The sequence below is a fragment of the Ipomoea triloba genome, chromosome 2 (genome assembly GCF_003576645.1).
Source record: "Ipomoea triloba cultivar NCNSP0323 chromosome 2, ASM357664v1".
NCBI lineage: Eukaryota > Viridiplantae > Streptophyta > Magnoliopsida > Solanales > Convolvulaceae > Ipomoea > Ipomoea triloba.
This window is the reverse complement of record NC_044917.1, coordinates 6,481,335-6,502,794: the sequence shown is the minus strand read 5'-3', so window position 1 is coordinate 6,502,794 and position 21,460 is coordinate 6,481,335. Positions and strand designations below refer to the sequence as shown.

Here is a 21,460-nt window from a genome sequence, read left to right as displayed (position 1 = left end):
ACTAAAATATTTTTATTTAAAATAAAAATACATAATATACACACATACATATATAGTTACCCATCATAAAATAACAAAATACAATACATAATAGAAATTATTATATTAATTTCAAAAAAAAAATAAAAATTGTTATATGGAGTTATTTTAAAATCAATTTTAACATCTTTAACCTTTCAAAAATAACTAAATAAATAAAAACAAACAAACAAAAAGTTCATTATGAAACTTCAAAAAAAAAAAATTCCACTTAAGTGTATGCTCAAAATAAACCAAAGAGGAACAAAAGAGAAAGAGAAATAAAAAATAAATCAAATTAAACGGACTAGCTCGAATTTTATTGAGCTAGTATAGTAGCTCAAACCATTTAAAATTATTACTTGTTGAAAAAATGGTTAAATTATCTACTTAAGTTAAACATATATTTCAATTGTACTAAAAAAAAACATATATTTCAATTAAACATCTAATTAAGTAATTTAAAAAAAAAAAAAAAAAAAAAAAAGTAAATAATAATCATTAAAAATTTTAAAAGAGACACATGTCCGTTCGAGAAGCACTAACATGCTAAACATATAGATTTAGAACTCAATTGAACATTTTGGACAGTTTGAGGGCTTTGAATGGAGAGTTTTTTTTTTTTTTTAAAAAACAAAAAAAAACAAAAACAAAACAAAACAAAAAAAGTAAATAATAATCATTAAAAATTTTAAAAGAGACACATGTCCGTTCGAGAAGCACTAACATGCTAAACATATAGATTTAGAACTCAATTGAACATTTTGGACAGTTTGAGGGCTTTGAATGGAGAGTTTTTTTTTTTTTTTAAAAAACAAAAAAAAACAAAAACAAAACAAAACAAAAAAAGTAAATAATAATCATTAAAAATTTTAAAAGAGACACATGTCCGTTCGAGAAGCACTAACATGCTAAACATATAGATTTAGAACTCAATTGAACATTTTGGACAGTTTGAGGGCTTTGAATGGAGAGTTTTTTTTTTTTTTTTTTTTTTTTTTTTTTTTTTGTTGTTTAAAAAAAAATACAACCATCACTAGCTCCTTTTCACTTGCTTAAAAAATAAAAATGGGTAACACTCGCAAATTATATCGTGGACCGCGGTCCACAATTCATTGTGGATCGCACATCAAAACGACGTCGTTTTGATTAATGAAAACATACAGATGAAACGGCATCCGTCCCGCGCCATTCACTTTTAATTCATATACACTGCAGTTACATTTCAACACAACTGCAGTTAAATTTCGATATAGCTACAGTTTCATTCGATAATATAACAACACATATGTGAAATTGTTATTCAGTATCAGTTCATATACACTGCAGTTACATTTCAACACAACTACAGTTACATTTTGATATAACTACAATTTCATTCGATAATATAAAACACAAATGTGAAACTGTTATTCAATATAAATTCATATACACTGCAGTTACATTTCAACACAACTACAGTTACATTTCGATATAACTACAGTTTCATTCGATAATATAAAAACAAATGTAAGGTAGTATCTTTTGAGGTGGACTGTAGTATCAGTTACGAAGCTCCGCCTCCCACTTACTAAAACGACGTCATTTTGTGACCACGGTCCACAATGTCCACGGTATAACGACTAGTAACACTTATGTGAGATCATCGCATGGGTCTCAATATGTGAGACAGGTCGAATTTGATTAATGGGTCAAACCTTTACATTCATTTATCAAATATCGAACCCGCCTCACAAATTGAGACTCGTGAGACGATCTCACACCAATTTTTACCTCTAAAAAAGATATTAAATTATGGCAACTAGCGCATGACAAGCATGGCTACCTTCCAAATCATGATAATGTGAAAAATATAATGAAAATGATCAAATACACCATCAAACTTTTAGTAAGAAGTCAATTAGGCCCTTAAACTTTTGAAAGTTGCAATTAAATCCACAAACATGTTATTCTATAGCAATTAATTCCAAGTCAATTAGGATTTCGCCGAGTTAGGTAAAAAATTAGCACGGCGATCGTTACGGGTCGCGTTCTGCCAAGACGACAAACTTGGTTGCCTTCTCCAGTCGACGGAGATTGCGACGGAGAAGCCATCTCCGTCGACCGAAGAAGGCAACCAAGTTTGTCGCCTTCTTTGGCAGAACGCGAGGTCGCCGATTGTTGATTTTTGACCTAACTTACCTATGATTCGTTGGAGGGTCGCCGTAATCCTAATTACTTGCAATTGCAGGTCACCAACAAATTAGTGGGTTTAATTGCTCCAGAATAACATGTTTGTGGATTTAATTGCAACTTTCAAAAGTTAGAGGGCTTAATTGACTTCTTACCAAAAGTTCGAGAGCGTATTTAATCCTTTTCCTAAAATATAATCACAAAAATAACGAATATCACAAAAAAATGGAAAAAGTGTTAAATATGCCCTCAAACTTTACCTGTGATAGCAAGTCATAAATTATTTTCAATAAAAAACAATCAATGGCGACCATAAATGGTCTCATTCTCCAGAAAGGCGACCAGATTTCTAGAGATGGTGACCATTTTCTGGTCGCCCTTCTCAGAGGAGGTGAGATCGCCTCAGAAAATGGTCGCCTCCACGGAAATACAACCTTTAAAAAATTTAGGTACCTAATTGATTTTTTAGGTAAAATTTGAGGTCTATTTGATCATTTTATTGTATAGGAAAATAATATATGTACTCTCAGGGAGTAAAACTCCGGCCACATGTATTTATTTTATTGGAGGAAGATAAAATGAAAGTAATAAAATCTGTGACCTACATAATTTTAAATGAATCAAAAAGTGACAAGTAAGCAAGGAGTATAAAATGAAGTATAATGTGAGAGCATGTGTAATATTACTTATTTTAAATGGCAAAAAACATAAACATGTGATGTGCTACTCTAAAAAAAGCAAAAAAACAAAGGCAACCTGCAACCCACAAAAAAGTGACTAGAAATGCCGCCCTTTCAAAAAAAGCAAGGCCGCAACAACGCTAGAAGGTGCGACGACGAAGAATATGTGGAAGGGATGGGGAGGTGGTGCCAGTGACGTTGACACATGGTACAATAGTGTGGCCGCCACGGCGCCACCCTGCCCCTGCTTGCTACGTGTACACCTTCAAAAATCAAATACAAGAGGCTAAAGAGCGCTCAGCTCTCTGGACTCTCATCAATCATCAATGGCTTTATTGGCGTTACCATGCAACTGTCTTTCGATCAAATCTTCACACCCAAGAAAGCCCATAACTCACATTCCCCAAGCCCAGCTTAAAACCCCAACCCCAACCCCATACCCGGAACCCAAACTCATCGTCACGGGCGGATCTAACCTCTCCGGCCACGTTTCCGTCAGTGGGTCCAAGAACTCGGCTTTACCCATTCTCGCGGCGACCCTTTGCTGCTCTGGCTCTTCGAAGCTCCAGAATGTGCCCGATTTATCTGATACCCGAGCCATGGCCTCCATTCTGGAGTCCTTGGGCGCTAAAGTTGACATTTTTGGTGGTGAAATGGTGGTCAATGCGGATTGTATTAAGTCAGTGGAGCCAGATTGTAGCCAGATTGGGAAGCTCCGAGGTGGGTTCTTCGTGATAGGGCCCTTGCTGGCTCGGTTCGGTGAGGCTGTGGTTGGATTGCCGGGCGGGTGTGATATTGGGGCTCGTCCTATTGACTTGTACATTAAGGGGCTTCGTTCTCTTGGTGCTGTTGTCCAGTTAAGGTTAGTTAAGTTTTGGACTCTTTATGGTCTTTTCAGCAAGTGAAAACAACAACATTTTGTTTTATTTTATTGTTTTAAACAGAAGAAAACAAGATTGAATAAAAGTGGGGGGGAAAATACTATTTTTTTTTCATATCAAATGGACCCTTAAAGCCTTAATCTTTACATTTATTTTCTTTTTGCTGTTGTATTGATTAGACCGAATTTTGCTTAGTTAGTAAAATGCTTATATTGTAAGAAATGTAATGAAATTGACTGGAGATGATTGAATTGAAAGGTGAGGATGTTGATGGTAATAAATAATCTTGTCATTACAGCTTTAGTATTTTCACCTCAATTTTTTTTAATGAAGACAGGACCACAGGAATCCAGGATGTTAGGCCTCAAATCAATTTAGTACTCCTTATTTAATAACTTTAATTTTGTACTGGATGACTTTGTATAATTTCTTATCCACAATCTTGTCCACAAAAGGTGAAATTCCTTTGCAGCAACCCCACACCCGGGCACTATCATGGCCTGACATGATAGTTGAGTGGTAAATTTGGTGAGTCAGCTACCCATTAGGTGGGAGGGCCTGACTCCCACAAAGAGCTCACCACATTGGGTGAAACTCACACAGAGGGCTTGGTCCTTGGTATTGCCCACAATTTACCACCCAGGAAACAACTGAGTTGTCCGTGTGGGTGACTTTGTTTAATTTATTGTAGGGATGGAAAGGTGCATGCCCATGCTGCTAGTGGAAAAGGACTGGTTGGTGGGAAGATTTGGCTTGATTATCCGAGTGTGGGAGCAACTGAAACCCTTATGATGGCTGCAAGTATGGCTGAAGGAAGGACTGTACTTTCAGATGCAGCTCAAGTATGAAGAGAGTATTGTCAATTGACTTCTCGATTATAGATTCTGTGTTCTTTATATGCCTTATCTGATGGAAATGTAAAGGTTCCTAGCTAGTTGTGAGTGAATTTAGGAGAGTTTTTTTCTAAAAAAATTCAAATATGTGCATATCAGGAACCGGAGGTGATTGATCTTGCTCGCTTCTTGACAAAATGTGGAGCATGCATTGAAGGAGCGGGAACAGATACTGTGTATATAAATGGAAGGGATCGGTTTCATGGTTCTGAGTTTAGTATAATGCCAGATCGCATTGAAGCAGGGACGTTTATGTTGGCTGCTGCAATTACTCGATCCTGCATCTCAATTTCACACGTTATTCCTAGCCACTTGTCATCCTTAATAGACAAGCTTTCTGGTGCTGGTTGCAGAATTATATGGAAAACTCGTGACACCTTGGAGGTACAATCACTTATTCCGTCTCCCTTTCTCTCTTATTTATGTCTTTGGATGATAATTTGATTTGGAAGATCAGATTTCAGCTGTCCCTCGGACAACTAAAGATGATTTACGAGGCTTTGATATCAAAACACATCCATTTCCCGGATTTCCTACGGACCTCCAACCTCCAACAATGGCTTTACTCTCAACTTGCAATGGCTCAAGTGTCATTGAGGAATCTGTCTTTGATAATCGCATGGGCCATGGTATGTGCCTATCTGGTGAACTGTTAACAATAATGCACTGCTTGCATCATTGGGTTTGTTATTTTACATAAATCATTGTGTCCAAAATACCTCTATTTCACTTTGCACCAAAAAAAAGAAAAGGAAAAAGGAAAACGAAAATGAAAATGTTTTATAAGGAAAAGTTTTTCCTATGTAAAAGCTTTTATAGTGTTTAGTTAGTACTGCTGGAAAATGATTTATACTTATTTAGTTGGGTATAATTTTTTGAGATAAAATGGAAAAAAAGATGTGTAAAATGTTTTACCCATAGAAGCTTTTAGGCCTACAGGTGTATGTGTTAGGTTTTCAGGAAAACTATGTACACACTTATCAATCGAGTGAGCATCATAAGTTGTTACTTACACATTTTTTTAGTCAAAGTAAACTGGTATCTAGTAGCTTTTTTCTAAAAATTTCTCAAATTTTTTCTGCAGTGAAAGAACTCCAGAAATTTGGAGTTGAAATTCAGGTTTTTGGAAGCACAGCATTGGTTTTCGGGAAGAAAAATTCCAAGTAATAAATTTCAATAGTATGCTTGAGTTTCTTTGCAATACATCTGGTTTGAATCGGTATCTAAAAGTTTGATTGCACTCTTATCGTTTTGCTAGTCATCTGGTTGGTTCTCATGTTACTGCAACTGATTTACGCGGGGGTATGTCACTGGTTTTGGCCGCTTTGGCTGCTGAAGGTATTTCTGAAATCTGTGGTATCTCACATCTATATCGGGGTTACGAGAATTTGGAAATGAAGCTTCAAGGACTGGGTGCTCGCATAAAAGTATCAAACGTTCAGTTCCATTGAGATCCCTGGTGAAAAATCTAATCTCAGCTTTAACAACATGGTAATTTGTTTTGGATTCAATCTGGCCAACTATTCGTTAACTCACCTTGAGTGCATTGACTATTTAGATTAGGATTGTGTAACTTAAAATGCCGTTTAAAATTTAAGTTAGATAGTAGTAGTCTAGAGTTAGAGTTTTTACCGGTCTAGCCTGTAATGGCCTAATGGGATGATTGCTAATAATGAACAACCAAGATATATTTCTAAATTTGCATGCCTAGAGAGCCATTAACAAACGTTTTAGCCTCTAAGCTGTTTAGTATTATAGGAATGAAACATGATAGTAAAGCATGGTTTCAATGCGAGCCTGGAAAAATTCAAGATGAAGCCTTTATAGGCTTTAGTTTTACGTCTCTAATAGGAGTTAAAAAGCTTAAACATCGAATAGGAATGATCTAAGGCTCCCCTGTCAAACTGCCAACTTTTTGTTGTCTTGGGCTATGCCGTTTGCCAACTTTTCTTTGTCTTGAGTCAGGCTTTCCAATTCTTTCTCATCGTGCCCGTTCTGGAGTGGTATATCTCTATTCGCTTCAGCTTTAACCCTTTCTGATTTTTTGTTGTGAAGGAATTCAATGAGGCCTTGAAGGGAAAGGCTAGTGTTCTTGCTCTTTATCAGTTCCCCCGCAACTTCAGCCGGAGTGACCTCTACTTCCTCCAACAGCTCTTCAATTTCGGGAAACATCTCGTGATCATGTATCCCCAAATAGTTCACCGCCAACTGCTTGAATGCGGAAAATTTGCAGTACGACAAATGGATATGCATATCCATTCTCCCGGGTCTTAGCAAAGCGGGATCCAATCTGTCAATGTGGTTGGTTGTGAGCACGATTATCCTTTCCTCTCCACAACACGACCAAATCCCATCGAGAAAGTTAAGCAGCCCGGACAATGTGACCTACAAGGTATGAAAGTTAGATAGGGGAACGAGCAAATATAAGCTGCAGAATTGCAGAAACGAATGATTATTGAAGTTAATTAATTACCCTGTTATGACGATTTTCTTTTTCTTCCCCAGACTCCCTATTCTCCAGCTTGATGCTACAGTCGATATCCTCTATCACGAGGATTGATCGGCTAGACATGCCAAGCAGCAACGACCTCAAATTTGAGTTGGTACGAACTTCCGTGAGATCCAGATCATATATGTCGTAGTTGAGATAATTAGACATGGCAGCAATCAAGCTCGATTTGCCCGTCCCAGGAGGGCCATACAGCAGGTAACCACGCTTCCAAGCTTTACCGATTCTCTTATAATACTCCTTCCCCGCCACAAAGTTGTTTAAATCCTCGATAAGTTCATCCTTCGCCTTGCCATCCATAGCTAGCGTGTCGAATGTCATTGGATGCTGCAGAATGATGTCGCTCGAAGCCCATCCTCTGAAATTCGAGTGGAACTTCGTTTCCTTGGCTTCGTCTTTTATGGCTTTCGATTTGTCCAGTATGTGTGGCAGGTACGATTGCACAACTTTCTCCTTATGTTTCTTGTGAAAGCTGAGCTCGTACACACGCAGTTCAGATCTCAGAGACGCATTTAAGTCTCTGGCGTCGTCGTTTTGCTTTGATGAATCGAACTTTATGCATATGAACCTCCATTTCAACTCGACGTTCTCGTAGTAATCCACTATTTCCTCATTCCCGTCCATGCTCAGGACCAGGCCCTTGTCGTTCTCTGTCTTGCCTAATCTGACTCTCTTCGTCGAAGGGTGCTCGAGCTTTCCCAGATAGACCTCGACAGCCTCAAACAGCTGGTTCACCGACACGCCCTGGAACTCCTCGATGACAATGGTGAATTGGGTGGAGAAACGCCGGTAGAGGCTGTGAACGCCGTCGAAGAAGTAGTGACGGAACTCCTTCGGAACGAAGTCCCTAGCAACGCTCCGGACAAGCATGGCGGTGGCCGTGAAAGAGGCGATGGTGGCAACAATCGCCTTCATGTTTGACGTGTTGTCTTGGAGCGCCATTGGAGATATTGAGCTGAGAGGGAGAGGGGAATTGGATCAGGTTAGTGCTCTGTTCAAACTTTGATCCTCGGACGTGTATTTAAATGTCTTGGGACAACGTTAATTAAACATTTAACAATTGACTAGAGGTTGACTAGGAAGTTTCCTAGAAATACCAGTTTTCTCGAATTCTTCGTGAGTAATACGGTTAAGTTAGGTTAATCTATACTCTTTTGTAAGTGTAAAATGTGAAGATTCTTTTGAAATTACACATTTTAATTAATTGATGATCTAATTAAAGGATTGATTTAATATTATATTGACTAACTATAATGGGATATGAATTATTATACGAATGAGATGTCGCAGGTCTTTTCTAGCTCAAATTATCGGCTATGCGATAAATAAAAAACAGTGATGGTACTTTTATAAATAAAATTAGTATTTTATCTGTGAGATGCATGAATGGTATCTTATCTTTAATAAGTATATAAATTATGATTGAAATGTCAAGTATTTGTATTTTATGGTGTGAAGACGTGAAACAATTTGCGGTGATTTGTAGTAGTTGGATACTTTACAACGTGGAGTGTAAGAGGGCAAGTTGTTCTTTGCCATTTGAAAGTTCAAATAAGGCTGACATAGTCAATTATGTATCTTGGGAAAGTGGGACTGCCATGTCCAAAGACCTTATTAGTCAATAGAGTAAAGAAACATGTCTTTATATTTTTTGTCTAAACTCTTACAAAAATGCTCAAAATTGTCACTTCGAAAATAATTGAGAGACCGACATAGATACCCCAATAACTGAAGAATTGTGTCATACGTGAACTCAATGACTAAATATGTCATTTTGATTTTGATTTTGTTTTTGTTTTTTGTTTTTGTTTTTTTTTTTTTTTTGGTTTAAGTTAATTACTGAAATAATTCATTGAATATAGTGATGTTACTATTCTAGTCATTGATTTGTTTGCTAAACACTCAGCGAACAAGGTCGCCCATTTACTAGCTCGGAAGGCTTTGTTTAAGTCTGATTGTGTGAATTCTTTTATCGTCCCGTTCCCTTTCATTGTTCGTCTGTTGGACTCTGATATTTATTAATACTATACTAGCAGTTTTCTTTCAAAAAAATATGTCTTTAATTATCAAATTTGTATATATTTTAGAGTTAGTACTCTGGAAATGTTATTTTGTCTAAATTTTTACCTATTTTAATTATTTGAAGAAGTAAAATATTTAAATTTTAATAGTTAAAGACATTGTTGGGCAAAATTATAAGTTGATAACTAGAAGTAGTGAAGTCGTTATAATTGAAAGACCATTTTAATAATTAATTTGTTTTTATTAAATGATGTGGACTACCATGTAGATGGGAACTAAAGTAAACGGAAATAAACTTGTTTGTCAAGCGAATGCGAGTGTATGCATGATCATTTGATGTCTATAATATGATAGAGGCATAAACTAAAAATAAAATTCATATTTCTTATAGGATAAGATTTCATTATATCATGTGAGTTAGAATCAACGACAACCTGCAGATACTACAAAGACTTAACTAAACTAAAATAAAAGATTAATAAAGATTTAAAGTATTAATATGATAATGACATATATGTTAAAGAAAAATAAAATTATAGGTGTAATTATTAAAACACAATATAAAAAAAATTGAATGTGAAAAGAATACAAACCTTAAGAATATATATATATATATATATATATTTTTTGAAGTGCAATAAAAATCAGAATTAACTCTTCTGACTTGGGGACCGAGTGAGGGGTGAAATATGATTTTCGTACTAAAATGTCACAAATTCAATTCTAACAGAGTTTATTTAGAGGAATTAACTCTCCCTATTCTGTAGAAGTCTTGAAGGTAAGGAATTTTCTTCTTTTGTGTGGACAAGGATAAGATTTAAAAAGGATGACCGAGTGAGTGGGTGAAACATGATTTTCGTACTAAAGATCACAAGTTCAATTCTAACAGGATTTATTTCACCCTTAAATAATGACAGTAAATTTTTTTAATCATAAAAAAAAAAAAAAAAAGAGAAGAATTAACTCTCCCTATTTTGTCGAGTCAAATGAGGAAGTCTTGAGGGTAAGGCTTTTGTGTCGGCAAGGGCAAGATTTGAATTCCTATTGCTTATGGAAGTTAACAACTGCATAGAATTTTCTAATAAGAGAGTAGAGTTCTAGAAAAAGCATCAAGTCAGCGGTCAAGATAATGCAAGAAGTACAACCTATGTTGGAACAAATTGATTTTCAAAAAAAAAAATGTTGGAACAAATTTAAAATACTCCGTAATACATTGGAAATTTTCACCCAATTTACTTGCGGGCAACTAGTTAACTAGCACACCTATCCAAAAGAAACAAATATTTGCCCCAGCACTCAAGCTTAGTGTAGTTGATTCGCTATTTGACTTAAAGATCATGACGAGAGACTGTAGTGTAGGGGTTTAAATTTCATTGGAAGCATGTACGGAAAAAAAGTCCGTGAATGCTGGAAGGTTTGGATTGGATTCTTTGTGTGGAAGACTAAAATATGACCCGTGAGCTGATTGTACGATTTACCTCTACAGTGACTTAGTTCTAAGGGTAGGGTCCTATAAACTTAATAGCCCGACAAAATTAGGCTCACCTAATTTTTTTATTTTATTTTTATTTTTTTTAAATCTCACTATCGAATCGATAGAATTGGAATGATTGTCTAATAATAGCACATACAAATTAAGAAATATTTATTCCTCAAGAACAACACATACATACACGCATGATCCTAATACAACTAACAAGCATACATAAAGTATGTGTCTTGAATTGTGTCTTATATGTGTAACCTCGACTTAATCTTAAATTCTAGTCCGTTTTAGAGGGAAATATCTCTCTTGAGTTCAGCTTTATCCCTTTGCGAGTTTTGTTGCGAAGGAATTGAATAAGGCCTTGAAGGGAAAGGCAAGTGTCCTTGGTCTTTATGAGTTCCCCTGCAACTTCAGCTGGAGTGACCTCTACTTCCTCCAAAAGCCCTTCAATTTGTGGGAACAGTTGATGATCATATATCCCCAAATAATTTACAGCCAACTGCTTGAATGCAGAAAATTTGCAGTATGACAAATGGATATGCATATCCATTCTTCCGGGCCTTAGCAAAGCGGGATCCAATCTGTCAATGTGGTTGGTTGTGACCACAATTATCCTTTCCTCCCCACAACACGACCAAATCCCATCAAGAAAGTTAAGCAACCCCGACAATGTCACCTACAAAATCCAACAACATTATAAATTAATTAAGCCACTAAGGAAGTTTTAGCATAAGCTGAAGAAAAAAAGAATCATTCTTTTTGGATGACGAGGGAAACCCACAACCATTATTCTAGAATATGCACGAATAAACATCGCCTTATGACCCTAGTTAGTAAAGGATCACAAGGAAATAAACTAAATTAGGTTTAAACCAAGCTGGCCAATATGTATACCAGGCTAGGTTGACCATAATTGACCTAGTCAACAGCTCGACCAACTTGATCGGTCAACACAGGTAAACATTACCTTGTGACACACGAAAGGTTAACCAGCCTAGATTGTAGATCTACTCAAACCAAAAAGACTAATAAGTCGGGTCAAACTGGTAGGTTGGTCATAGTTGACCTAGTGAATAGCTTGACCAACTTGGTCAAGCTAGGTTAAACCTTACCTTGTGATATGACACACGAGAGGTTAACCAGCCTAAATTGTTCTAATTGATTCGCTCAAACCTAGAAGGCTAGTAGTATGGGTCAAACTTGTAACGGGTCAAACTAAGAAGACTAATAGTTTAGTCTAGAGGTGAACTTGTAATCTAGTGTTACCAAGTCAACAATCAGACCAGCTTGGTGGGTTACCAAAAAGAATAATTTTTATATAGTATATAGTAGCTAGATACCCTGTTATGGCGATTTTCTTTGTCTTCCCCAGTGTTCCTGTTCTCCAGCTTGATAGAGCAGTCAATATCCTCTATCACAAGGATTGAACGGCTACCCATGCCAAACAACAATGGCCTCAAATCCGAGTTGGAATTCACTTCTGAAAGATCAAGATCATATACATCATAGTTGAGATAATTAGACATGGCTGCAATCAAGCTTGATTTCCCTGTTCCAGGAGGTCCATAAAGAAGATACCCACGTTTCCACGCCCTCCCCATTCTCCTATAATACTCCTTCCCCTTCACAAAATCATCCAAATCCTCAATCACACCACTCTTCACTCTTTCATCCATAGCCAACGTGTTAAATGTCATTGGATGCTGAATTATAGAGCCCGAATTCCACCCTCTCATATGTGGATGAAACCCTAACCCTCTGAGATTTGAATGGAACCTCGTTTCCTTGAGCTTGGCTTTAATGGCGTTCGATCTTTCTAGAATGTACGGCAGGTACGATTTCACCACTGTGGTCATGTGCTTCTTGTGGAATCTCAGCTCGTACATCCGCATCTCAGGTCTCGGAGATGAATTGGAATTGGAATTGGAATTGGAATCTTGCTTTATGCATAGGAATCTCCATTTTAGGTCGATGTTTTCGTAGGAATCTAGAATTTCTTCGTTGTTGTCCATGGTCATGACTAGGCTCTTGTCGTTCTGCGTCTTCCCCAATCGGACTCGTTTGGTTACGGAATTGTCGAGTTCGAGGCTGCCGAGGTAGATCCCGGCGGCGTGGAACACTTGGTTTATGAAATTGCCTCGGAACTCGTCGATTACGATGGTGAATTCGGTTGAGAAGCGGCGTTTTATGCGGCGGATTCTGTGGGAGAAGTAGTGGGTAAACTCTTTCGGCAGCAAGTCCCTAGCGACGCTGCGGACCAGCATTGCGGTGGCGGCGAGAGAAGCGACGGTGGCCACGACGGTCTTTATGTTTGAGGTTTCGTGGAGATCCGCCATTGGAGATTGATTGAGCTGAGGTTTTAGTGAGGTGCAGAGGGGATCGGAGTTAGTGTTCTCTGTTCAAAGGTTGATAGGATAGAAGAAATGGTGCATGTATTTAAAAGTCTCGGAGACAACGTTAACTAAAGATTTAACATTGACTATTGGTTGACTACGAAGTTTCCGAGAAACATGGTATCATTTTCGCGTATTGGGGTAGTAGGTAACACACTAACACGTTTTGAGGAAGGCTAATAAGTTACATGCACTAACCTAATGTAATAAGATGACATGTCTAAATGAGATGTCATGGATTTTTTTATTTTTTTTTTCTAGTTTAATCAAGGTTTTGGAAAGAAAGCTTTGTCACCTTTGAGATTTTATTGCCACACGTAGGTCATGGCTAAGCATAAACGAAAAAGATAGGATTAGACTTGATATGTGAAATTCAGTAGGTAATTCAAGAAATTAACTCTAACAACTTCTAAACTTCTAACTCACATTAATACAAGGATAGTTCAATTGATCACAGGTAAAATTTGTTACAAGAGACTAAAGATCAAATCTCATCAGCCACAATGTGGCGATAGTAAAAATGTCAATTATACTATAAATATATATAAGAGAAAATGTTTGTGTTCTGAACATTCAATATTCAATATTGTAATTCTTTTTTTTCTTTTTTTTTTGCGCTTAAATTTGATAGAGATAAATTTTTAAAAAGTCATACATGTTATAATATTCCATTATGTTGAATAAAATGTAGAATGATATTATTGTCTGCAGTTTTTGGGTTTTGTCGACTACTATGGTCATAAAATGGGTTTACCAATGGTATACTTTCACGTAGTGATTGTGAATTTTCCTTATTACAAAAAAAAAAAAAAAAAAAAAAAAAAAAAAAGAGAGAAAAAAAAAGTGATATTATTGTGTGTAACATCAACATTAAAAATTTGAGGGATTTTTTGTTATCCCTTTCTCTAATCCATTTTTTATTCAAATTAATGCATACAATAATGACAAGATCTTTGTTGATATGGAGCAGATTACATATTAATCAACAATTAATTTCAGCATAGGTCATTTGTGAAAACTAAAGATGATATAATGCCATTCCAATATTAGTCATTTGTAACCCCACTTGAAAAACAGTCTCGAAAGGATGCAATCTATAAAGTTGGTCTTATTCTGTAAATGCAAATTAAATATCACTTTTTAAAGTTACAATAACCTAATAATAACATTTCTCCCTCTTGTTCCCCTTCACTCCCTTCTTGGAATGGGTAAGGGCGACCAGTTTTTTTTTTTTTTTTTTGAATACTTAGTAAAGTGCAAGGAAAAGGGGTGGTAGAATGACTAAGGCTTTTAGGCAGCATGAGTCATCATTTCACTTAACCCATTCATACCCATAAATATCTATTGACCATAATTCAAAACTTAATCAGCAATAACACAACAAAAGATGCACCTAATAACTTTGCAATACAAAATCAGTTGAATTAGGTAAATATAAGCAAAATATGGTCACTGACGATTAGCTTGCCTCAGTTGCTGTCAAAATGGTCCCGCGTGTTCATCTACCTTCATTTTTCTGTTCTTCTGAGTAACTTGTATAGGCCAAAGACGTTCAGCTGCTGCCAACGATATGGAATGAAGAATGACCGGTATAAGGGAGGCGACAGTTCCCTATCCAAATAAGGTAATGCCGCTACAACCTGAAAGACAAATATCTCGTGAAGAAAAGATAGATAGATAGTGCAGTGTGAAGGGAAAGAATGAGTAGGAATTAGGATGATGAGGTCAGGTTAATACCTCCCATTTTGAATGATCACTTCCTCGAGTCATAAAAGGTCGTTTTAGCTGTAGCTCTACGAGGAAAGTACACTCTTCTGGATTGGCGAGCTGTCATGTTATTGCCCATAAAGAAAGGTCAGTTCCGATTGTCATGAATGCATTACCACGAGAACCATGTAACTTAAGGAAATAACATCAGAAAATGAAAAGATAACAGTGCTAAATGAAGTGTGCAATAGGGAAAGCCTGATTACATATTGCTTGTCTGATGCCTTGTTCTTATTGTTGAAATAAGATGGTGCTGCTGAAGTCCCGCCCAAACTAGAATTGAACGGGAATGGCAGGAGACCCCTGAATCCATCATCCAACCATTGAACATTATCCACATAACTAGGAACCAAGAAGGATGATGGAAAACGATGCCACTCACTCCCAACACAGAGGGTAGCGCCTGAATTACAAGGGGTAAGGGTAATTAGTTATTACGCTCTGGAAGATTTCGGGAAAATAATAAAGGAGATTGTATCCTATCCCGAAACTCCAAGTTTGCAAATTTAAAAAATAAAAAGAAGCTAAATATTATGTAATTATAAGCTCCTTTTTTTTTTTTTTTTTTTTAATATGCTCATGATATATTTAACTTCACATACAATTAGAATGCAATTTCTCAGGATCTCACCTGCTCCAACATCATCATGATAACTCAAATGTTTGTAAATCTCTAATGGAGCAGAATAACCATTAATCAGAGAGAATGTCCTAGCGTGGGAGGCACATAAAATAAAGCCAAGAGCCACAGGTCTGAGAAATTTTGCTATCTGTCATAAGCAAAGCTAACATTATAATCTCCATCACTGATTGAGCAAGCAACATATGCCTACACTCTATAGGAACAAAGAAGATTACCATAACGAGCACATTTGGGTCATTAGGATTATACTTATCATGGAATATGTCAGGAAAGCTCTCAATCACAGCTGAAGCAGCAACACAAATAAGTGGATAAACTGGATATAAGAACCTGCAAAAGCCAGCAACAAACAAGTTTTCTGCTTAATTCACTTTGCAAGTTTAAGATTTTAATAACATGACTTCAATGCTCCTATAATTTTTGTCAGCATCACTTTGCAAGTTTAAGATTTCCTTGTAAATCACTTTGCAAGTTTAAGATTTCAGTAACATTTCATTGCTCCTATAATTTTTGTCAACATTAATTCATATAACCAAGGTACCTCGTGATGAGGCTTGAATCATGATGGTTTTAACAAATATGGCATTTCTATAAGACTCCTATATAAAGAATTTTTGAAATGCAAAATAAAACCTTGTGGAACAAAGGTTGGACAATCAAAGCAGAGATAGTTACACTGTAGTTTTTCTAGATTGAATCGCAATATAAACATAATTGTTCATTTACTTGATGCAGCTTTTTTTTTTTGAATGCTTAACAGCTTTTAACACAAAGTCAACAGGTGACCTCAAATTGCTAGATGCACAAGCCTACTAAAAGAGAAGTATCAAAGGAGGGTCAAGAGAAGGTTTTTAATTGCTAATATAAGGCAAAGAGGAAGAAACAGGGTTATGGTTAATGTTGGTGAATCACCAATTGATACTATGGACCCTTGTACACAAAGCATGGTTCCATAATTTTGTTTTAGTAATGAACACTTATTACAAAGACAATGAACTGTCACTGACGGATAGTTCCTTTAAAAACAGTGATAGTTGAATTGATTTGGAGATAATTATTGGACACATTTGTTCTAAAGGAAACAAAGCATTGTGCACTGGGATCCATGATGTAATTCGCCATTATATGTGAGGTACTGAGGCTTTTTGGCAAGGTAATTTTTTTTTCTTCTTCAAGGTTAGGGTGTAGCAGCAAGAATCTTAAAATCCATAGGTTTTCACTCAGGTTTGGAAGGTCAGGAACTCAGCATTTCACAGATTGATTGCAAGTATTCTACCTGTACAGTTAAATATTACTAACCTTCACAAAAATTTGCAAGGCACCAAGGGAAAAGAACTAAACTTATAGAGCAACATAAACACAGCAAATTCTTCATTAAGGAAAACAAGAGGTGCGAGTAAACCTCGTAGAAATATAAACAAAAACATAACTAATACAAGAAAGATTTATGAATTGAAATAAACTAACCTTTCTTCTTTGTGTGGCTGTAATGACATAAAAGCAAGCCAGATATATACAGGTGAAATGACAACCAACAAATCAGGGGCATACTTCTTTTTAGCAAAGGGTAATATGCCAACGAATAGCAGAGCGAGTACAAAGCAGAAGTTGAAATTATTGAAACCATTTCTTAGATAAAATAATGGCCCTTCAGTGCCATAGAGGTGACTTTCACCGCCTCCTAGGACATTGTACCACAATAAATTCACAACAGATGACGTCCACTTTTTGTAGTAAAAATGGTCAACAAGTATTGAGAGTGCCTGAAAGAATTATTAAAAGAGTTACTATGCACTGTACTGCAAGTCTACAACGTAAATCTTTCAGGAGCAAATACAATTCAAGCCACTAGGCAGTGAAAATGTAAGGACATAGGCTTCACATGCATTAAATATTAAAAGAACAAAAGGCAGACCAACTTAGCCTCCAACTAAAGCAAACATACTGAAAAACTTACCATAACAACAATAGAAGTGACAGCCCCTGTGAAGAATACTGGTCGGAACCTTCTAATCAACGAGTATATTGTGATTGGAAGAAATGCTAATATTGAAAAGGGCCAACCAAGAATAACTCCAGTTGCTGCAACAGCTACAGCCATAGCAGGCTTCTCAAAAAGAAATAATGCTGATGAAAGAGACATGGCATACATAGAGAATGAACTAGGAAGGAAACCTGTGCATAGGGGCAAACAACAAAAACTAGTCTAATCAGAAAAATGGAAAGGGTGTATGAGAGATTAAAATATATAGATGGCAACTCGTAGAAAGGTAATAAATGCATACTTGTGCTTGCAAAGAAGCAGCCACTGGTTAGGCATAGCATGGCTAATGTATATGAAGCCAGGCGTTTTCCATACTTCAAGGAAAGGGCCACCACAAGAGCAGACTCGGTGATGACAGATAGAAGGCCAAGAAAAATTCTTATTGAATAAAATACTCTTACCTGAGAAAGTAAAGGAAATCATAAGACAACATAATACAAAATCTCTGAGTAAACAAAAAAAGAAGGAAAAAAAAAAAAAACAGTAACTCACTTTTTCTTCACCAAACCACCAGGATGCAGGTAAACCGACTATGTTGTGAAAAATAATATACAAATACGACCTCAGTGCAAACTGTGAACTGCAAGAAACATGCAAAACTAATAAAACAAAGTACCATCTATTACCATATAAATTATGATGACTAGAACATCAGGAAATGTATATAACTTCCTGTTACTCATAACAGCTAATGTAATATTAATGGCCTTGGACAGAGAAAATACAGTAGCTCAGTGACGAAGTTACATGTATAATAAATAATTCTGCAGCATCCAGTGCAACAGCAGAAATGCAGGTTCACAACCAGCACGAACAGCAAATCTTTTTAAGGAAAAAATACAATGCACAAAGGAAGATTACCATGCAGTTATGTAGTAAGACAAATTTAATAGATCATGATCATAAATGTGATACTACTCAATTAGAGAACTGTCCATCTCCAGCTTCAGCAATTGCTCATAATTCAGAAGCACATCTAACCAGGATAGCAATACAGTAGTGATCAAGAGAATCACCATAGCTATATATGCTTAGTCATTACTGTTCTAGAAAACATGCTCCATTGTAAATTTCAAAAAGAGCTATCCAACTTCAATGCCATTTCAGAATCATGAGAGCAATACTTAACAATATACCAAATATTAGCAATTAATTTGTTGCATTTTTCGAAAATTTTGCCGAACACAATAAAAAATGCAAGCATTAACTACCACGAAATTGTTAAACATGTCATTAAGAAATTCAATTTAAAAAAAAAAATAGAGAGAGAGAGAGAGAGAGATTAACCTGTATTCCCAAGTCTGGAAGCCAGACTTGTAGAGTAGATAGTGAAGAGGCTCCCAGTAATTGAAAGTCTCATCGCAGTCGTGTATTATGTTGGTTGTAGCGCTCATATACCTAAGCATCCCTAGGCATACCAACGGCACAAACCACCCAATCCCCCTGTCCTCTCCCCTATCCTTCCCGTCCGGCTTCTCCGGCTTGTCCAGCTTCGTATACGGCTTGGACTCCGACTGATCCGACGGCATCGGCGGCCGTCTCTGCCGTGTCGCCATCGCCATTTCAGTGTGCTTCTAGAAGTGTTGGCAACCGGTTTTCCGATAGTGGCTTCAAAAGTGGAGTCAGCTGGGTTTATTTAAATGGTTTTGTAAACCGGTGCCGGTTTAAACATATTCCTTGCTTCGTGTTGAAGAAGCCGCCGGTTTGCTTACGAAAATATAATTGGGTCAGGCCCATCTGAACCTACTGGATTCCTTTCTTCCAGACCAATACTTTGGGCCTTAAAATACCCAAACCTCTTTTATTAGGCAAATTATGCTATGGACCCGAGTTCATGTTCACAATTTTAGAACTCTATGTTCACAGTTTTAGAATTCTATGTTCACAAATTTTAGAACTCAATATACAAAATTACATTAATCAATATTCACAAATTTTGAATTCTATATTCACAATTTTGTTATATAGATTCAAAAATTGTGTTATACTGTTGGATATAGAGTTATAAAATTGTGAACATAGAGTTATGAAATTGTGAACATAGAACTATGAAATTGTGAATATAGAATTTCGTAATTGTAAACATAGAGTTTTAAAATTGTGAACATGGATGCGGGTGCAAGGTGGACTCGGGGGTCCATGGCATAACAACCAGTTTTATTGTTTTATTTTAGGGAAAATGACATTTTTCTCCTTGAATTATATACTTATACCACTTTTTTCTTCTTGTCCACATTAGCCCCTCAATTATTAAAGAACATTTTTTTCCTTAAAATAAATATTTTTTTTTCTCACAAATTATTGCTTGTATGTAGAGATGAGTGGGCTTAAAGGGACTTAGAACAACTCCAATTAAGTTAGTCAAATTATTGACTTGATGATTATAAGATTACAAACTTATAGCGTCTATAAAAAGTATGTAGTGAATGTATAAATCCAATTTCTGTGTTCTAACATGTAAATTGCACAACGTAACCCATTTTGGGGCGAGCATTAGTCATCTTAAAACAGCTTATGACGGGGCCTGGTTGGTTTGCCATTACGAGATTCCCGAAATTGGTCCCCAGGCCAAACGTACCGGGTTTCATCATATCGGCTGGTTTCGATTAGATGGTCGACGGTCGCAAATTATATCGTGGACCGCGCATCAAAACGACGTCGTTTTGATTAATGAAAACAGACAGATGAAACGACCTCCGTTCCGCGCCATTCACTTTCAGTTCATATACACTGCAGTTACATTTTAACACAACTGCAGTTACATTTCAATATAATTACAGTTTTATTCGATAATATAAAAACACGTGAAATTGTTATTCAGTATCAGTTCATACACACTGCAGTTACATTTCAACACAACTACAGCTACATTTCGATATAACTATAGTTTCATTCGATAATATAAAACACAAATGTGAAACTGTTATTCAGTATCAGTTCATATACACTGCAGTTACATTTCAACACAACGACTACAGTTACATTTCGATATAACTACAGTTTCATTGGATAATATAAAAACAAATGTAAGGCAGTATCTTTTAAGATGAACTGTAATATCAGTGACCGCGGTTTACAATGCATTGTGGACCGTGGTCCGCGGTGGCCAAGTTGTAAAAGCAGATGAGATGAGATGGAAGGTAAGGCGATATGATATATGAATTCAACGACACAGGGGCCTCATCTGATTCACCACTTTGAAAGTGGATGTTTCTCTCATCTAGTGGGACTGTGCCAATACCTATCCAGATTTTGCATGCCTGCCTTATATGAAACATCATATTTGTACTTTAGATCTTACCAGCTAGGGTCGTCTGAGAATATTTTATTTGTATCATATCATATCATATCGCCTAAGCCCAATACCATTCTCCATGCTGTGCATGCAATGCAATGCAAGTTTTTGCCAATATCAATATGTACTGTACGTGTAAAGATGAAACCTATAAATCGTACCTACGTGCCATCATCATCGTATAAATAAAATCAAATTGTTTATAGTCTCTTCTATTATTATTGTGTTATTCTCTAAAGAAACAAAAAGTTACTAAGTACATATTCGTTTGAATTGAAATTATTGTATCTTTTTACCTTATCCTTGTATTCTCTTGATTATTTAATATATTCTGATTTTTGCTTTGAAAAAAAAAATTGTTATCTTTTTACCTTGTTTTTTTTAGATGTTAGATACAACTATATCCAAATACAACAAAGAAATTACAAGAGATGTAATTTAATTTTTATATATGTAGATATTATATTTCATTATTTGATTGGTAAGAAAGAATTAAATTATAAGGAATAGTTAGTATATATGAAAACATAAATGTCCTTACATAATACAGATATGTGAGAATAATATATACTCTCTTTTAAAATAATTACTTTTTTGTTTTCTTCCAAATCATAAGAAATTTAAAATACCAAAGAGAACTCAAATTTTCAAGGTTTA

At 36.1% G+C, this 21,460-nt stretch overlaps 4 protein-coding genes across 9 annotated transcripts; 1 reads left to right on the top strand and 3 right to left on the bottom strand.

Moving 5' to 3' along the window:
- Positions 1–3,026: 3,026 nt before the first annotated feature.
- LOC116010204 (UDP-N-acetylglucosamine 1-carboxyvinyltransferase 2-like) lies at positions 3,027–8,391 on the top strand. Of its 6 annotated transcripts, none has more exons than XM_031249500.1 (9): positions 3,027–3,732; positions 4,443–4,593; positions 4,744–5,028; positions 5,102–5,273; positions 5,729–5,807; positions 5,903–6,135; positions 6,700–7,036; positions 7,150–7,351; positions 7,784–8,391. In XM_031249500.1, exons 1-6 carry the CDS (start codon positions 3,197–3,199, stop codon positions 6,093–6,095), a joined length of 1,416 nt encoding a protein of 471 aa, XP_031105360.1. In that variant the 5' UTR covers positions 3,027–3,196; the 3' UTR covers positions 6,096–6,135; positions 6,700–7,036; positions 7,150–7,351; positions 7,784–8,391. The 6 variants fall into 6 exon arrangements, with proteins under 6 accessions (XP_031105360.1, XP_031105359.1, XP_031105358.1 ...); XM_031249499.1 differs by having other exon boundaries at positions 7,456–8,391; XM_031249498.1 differs by having other exon boundaries at positions 7,150–7,585.
- LOC116010203 (AAA-ATPase At3g50940-like) lies at positions 6,312–8,126 on the bottom strand. The gene is made up of 2 exons (XM_031249495.1): positions 7,118–8,126; positions 6,312–7,029 (listed from the first exon to the last, which is right to left on the bottom strand). Exons 1-2 carry the CDS (start codon positions 8,093–8,095, stop codon positions 6,544–6,546), a joined length of 1,464 nt encoding a protein of 487 aa, XP_031105355.1. The 5' UTR covers positions 8,096–8,126; the 3' UTR covers positions 6,312–6,543.
- A 2,327-nt stretch (positions 8,392–10,718) lies between the features above and the next one.
- On the bottom strand, positions 10,719–13,056 carry LOC116007253 (AAA-ATPase At3g50940-like). The gene is made up of 2 exons (XM_031247883.1): positions 12,002–13,056; positions 10,719–11,337 (listed from the first exon to the last, which is right to left on the bottom strand). Exons 1-2 carry the CDS (start codon positions 12,995–12,997, stop codon positions 10,939–10,941), a joined length of 1,395 nt encoding a protein of 464 aa, XP_031103743.1. The 5' UTR covers positions 12,998–13,056; the 3' UTR covers positions 10,719–10,938.
- Positions 13,057–14,142: 1,086 nt separating this feature from the next.
- On the bottom strand, positions 14,143–19,103 carry LOC116011430 (dol-P-Man:Man(6)GlcNAc(2)-PP-Dol alpha-1,2-mannosyltransferase). The gene is made up of 10 exons (XM_031250991.1): positions 18,796–19,103; positions 18,001–18,088; positions 17,750–17,909; positions 17,422–17,639; positions 16,932–17,227; positions 15,680–15,794; positions 15,453–15,591; positions 15,028–15,224; positions 14,792–14,881; positions 14,143–14,694 (listed from the first exon to the last, which is right to left on the bottom strand). Exons 1-10 carry the CDS (start codon positions 19,068–19,070, stop codon positions 14,563–14,565), a joined length of 1,710 nt encoding a protein of 569 aa, XP_031106851.1. The 5' UTR covers positions 19,071–19,103; the 3' UTR covers positions 14,143–14,562.
- Between the last annotated feature and the right edge of the window lie 2,357 nt (positions 19,104–21,460).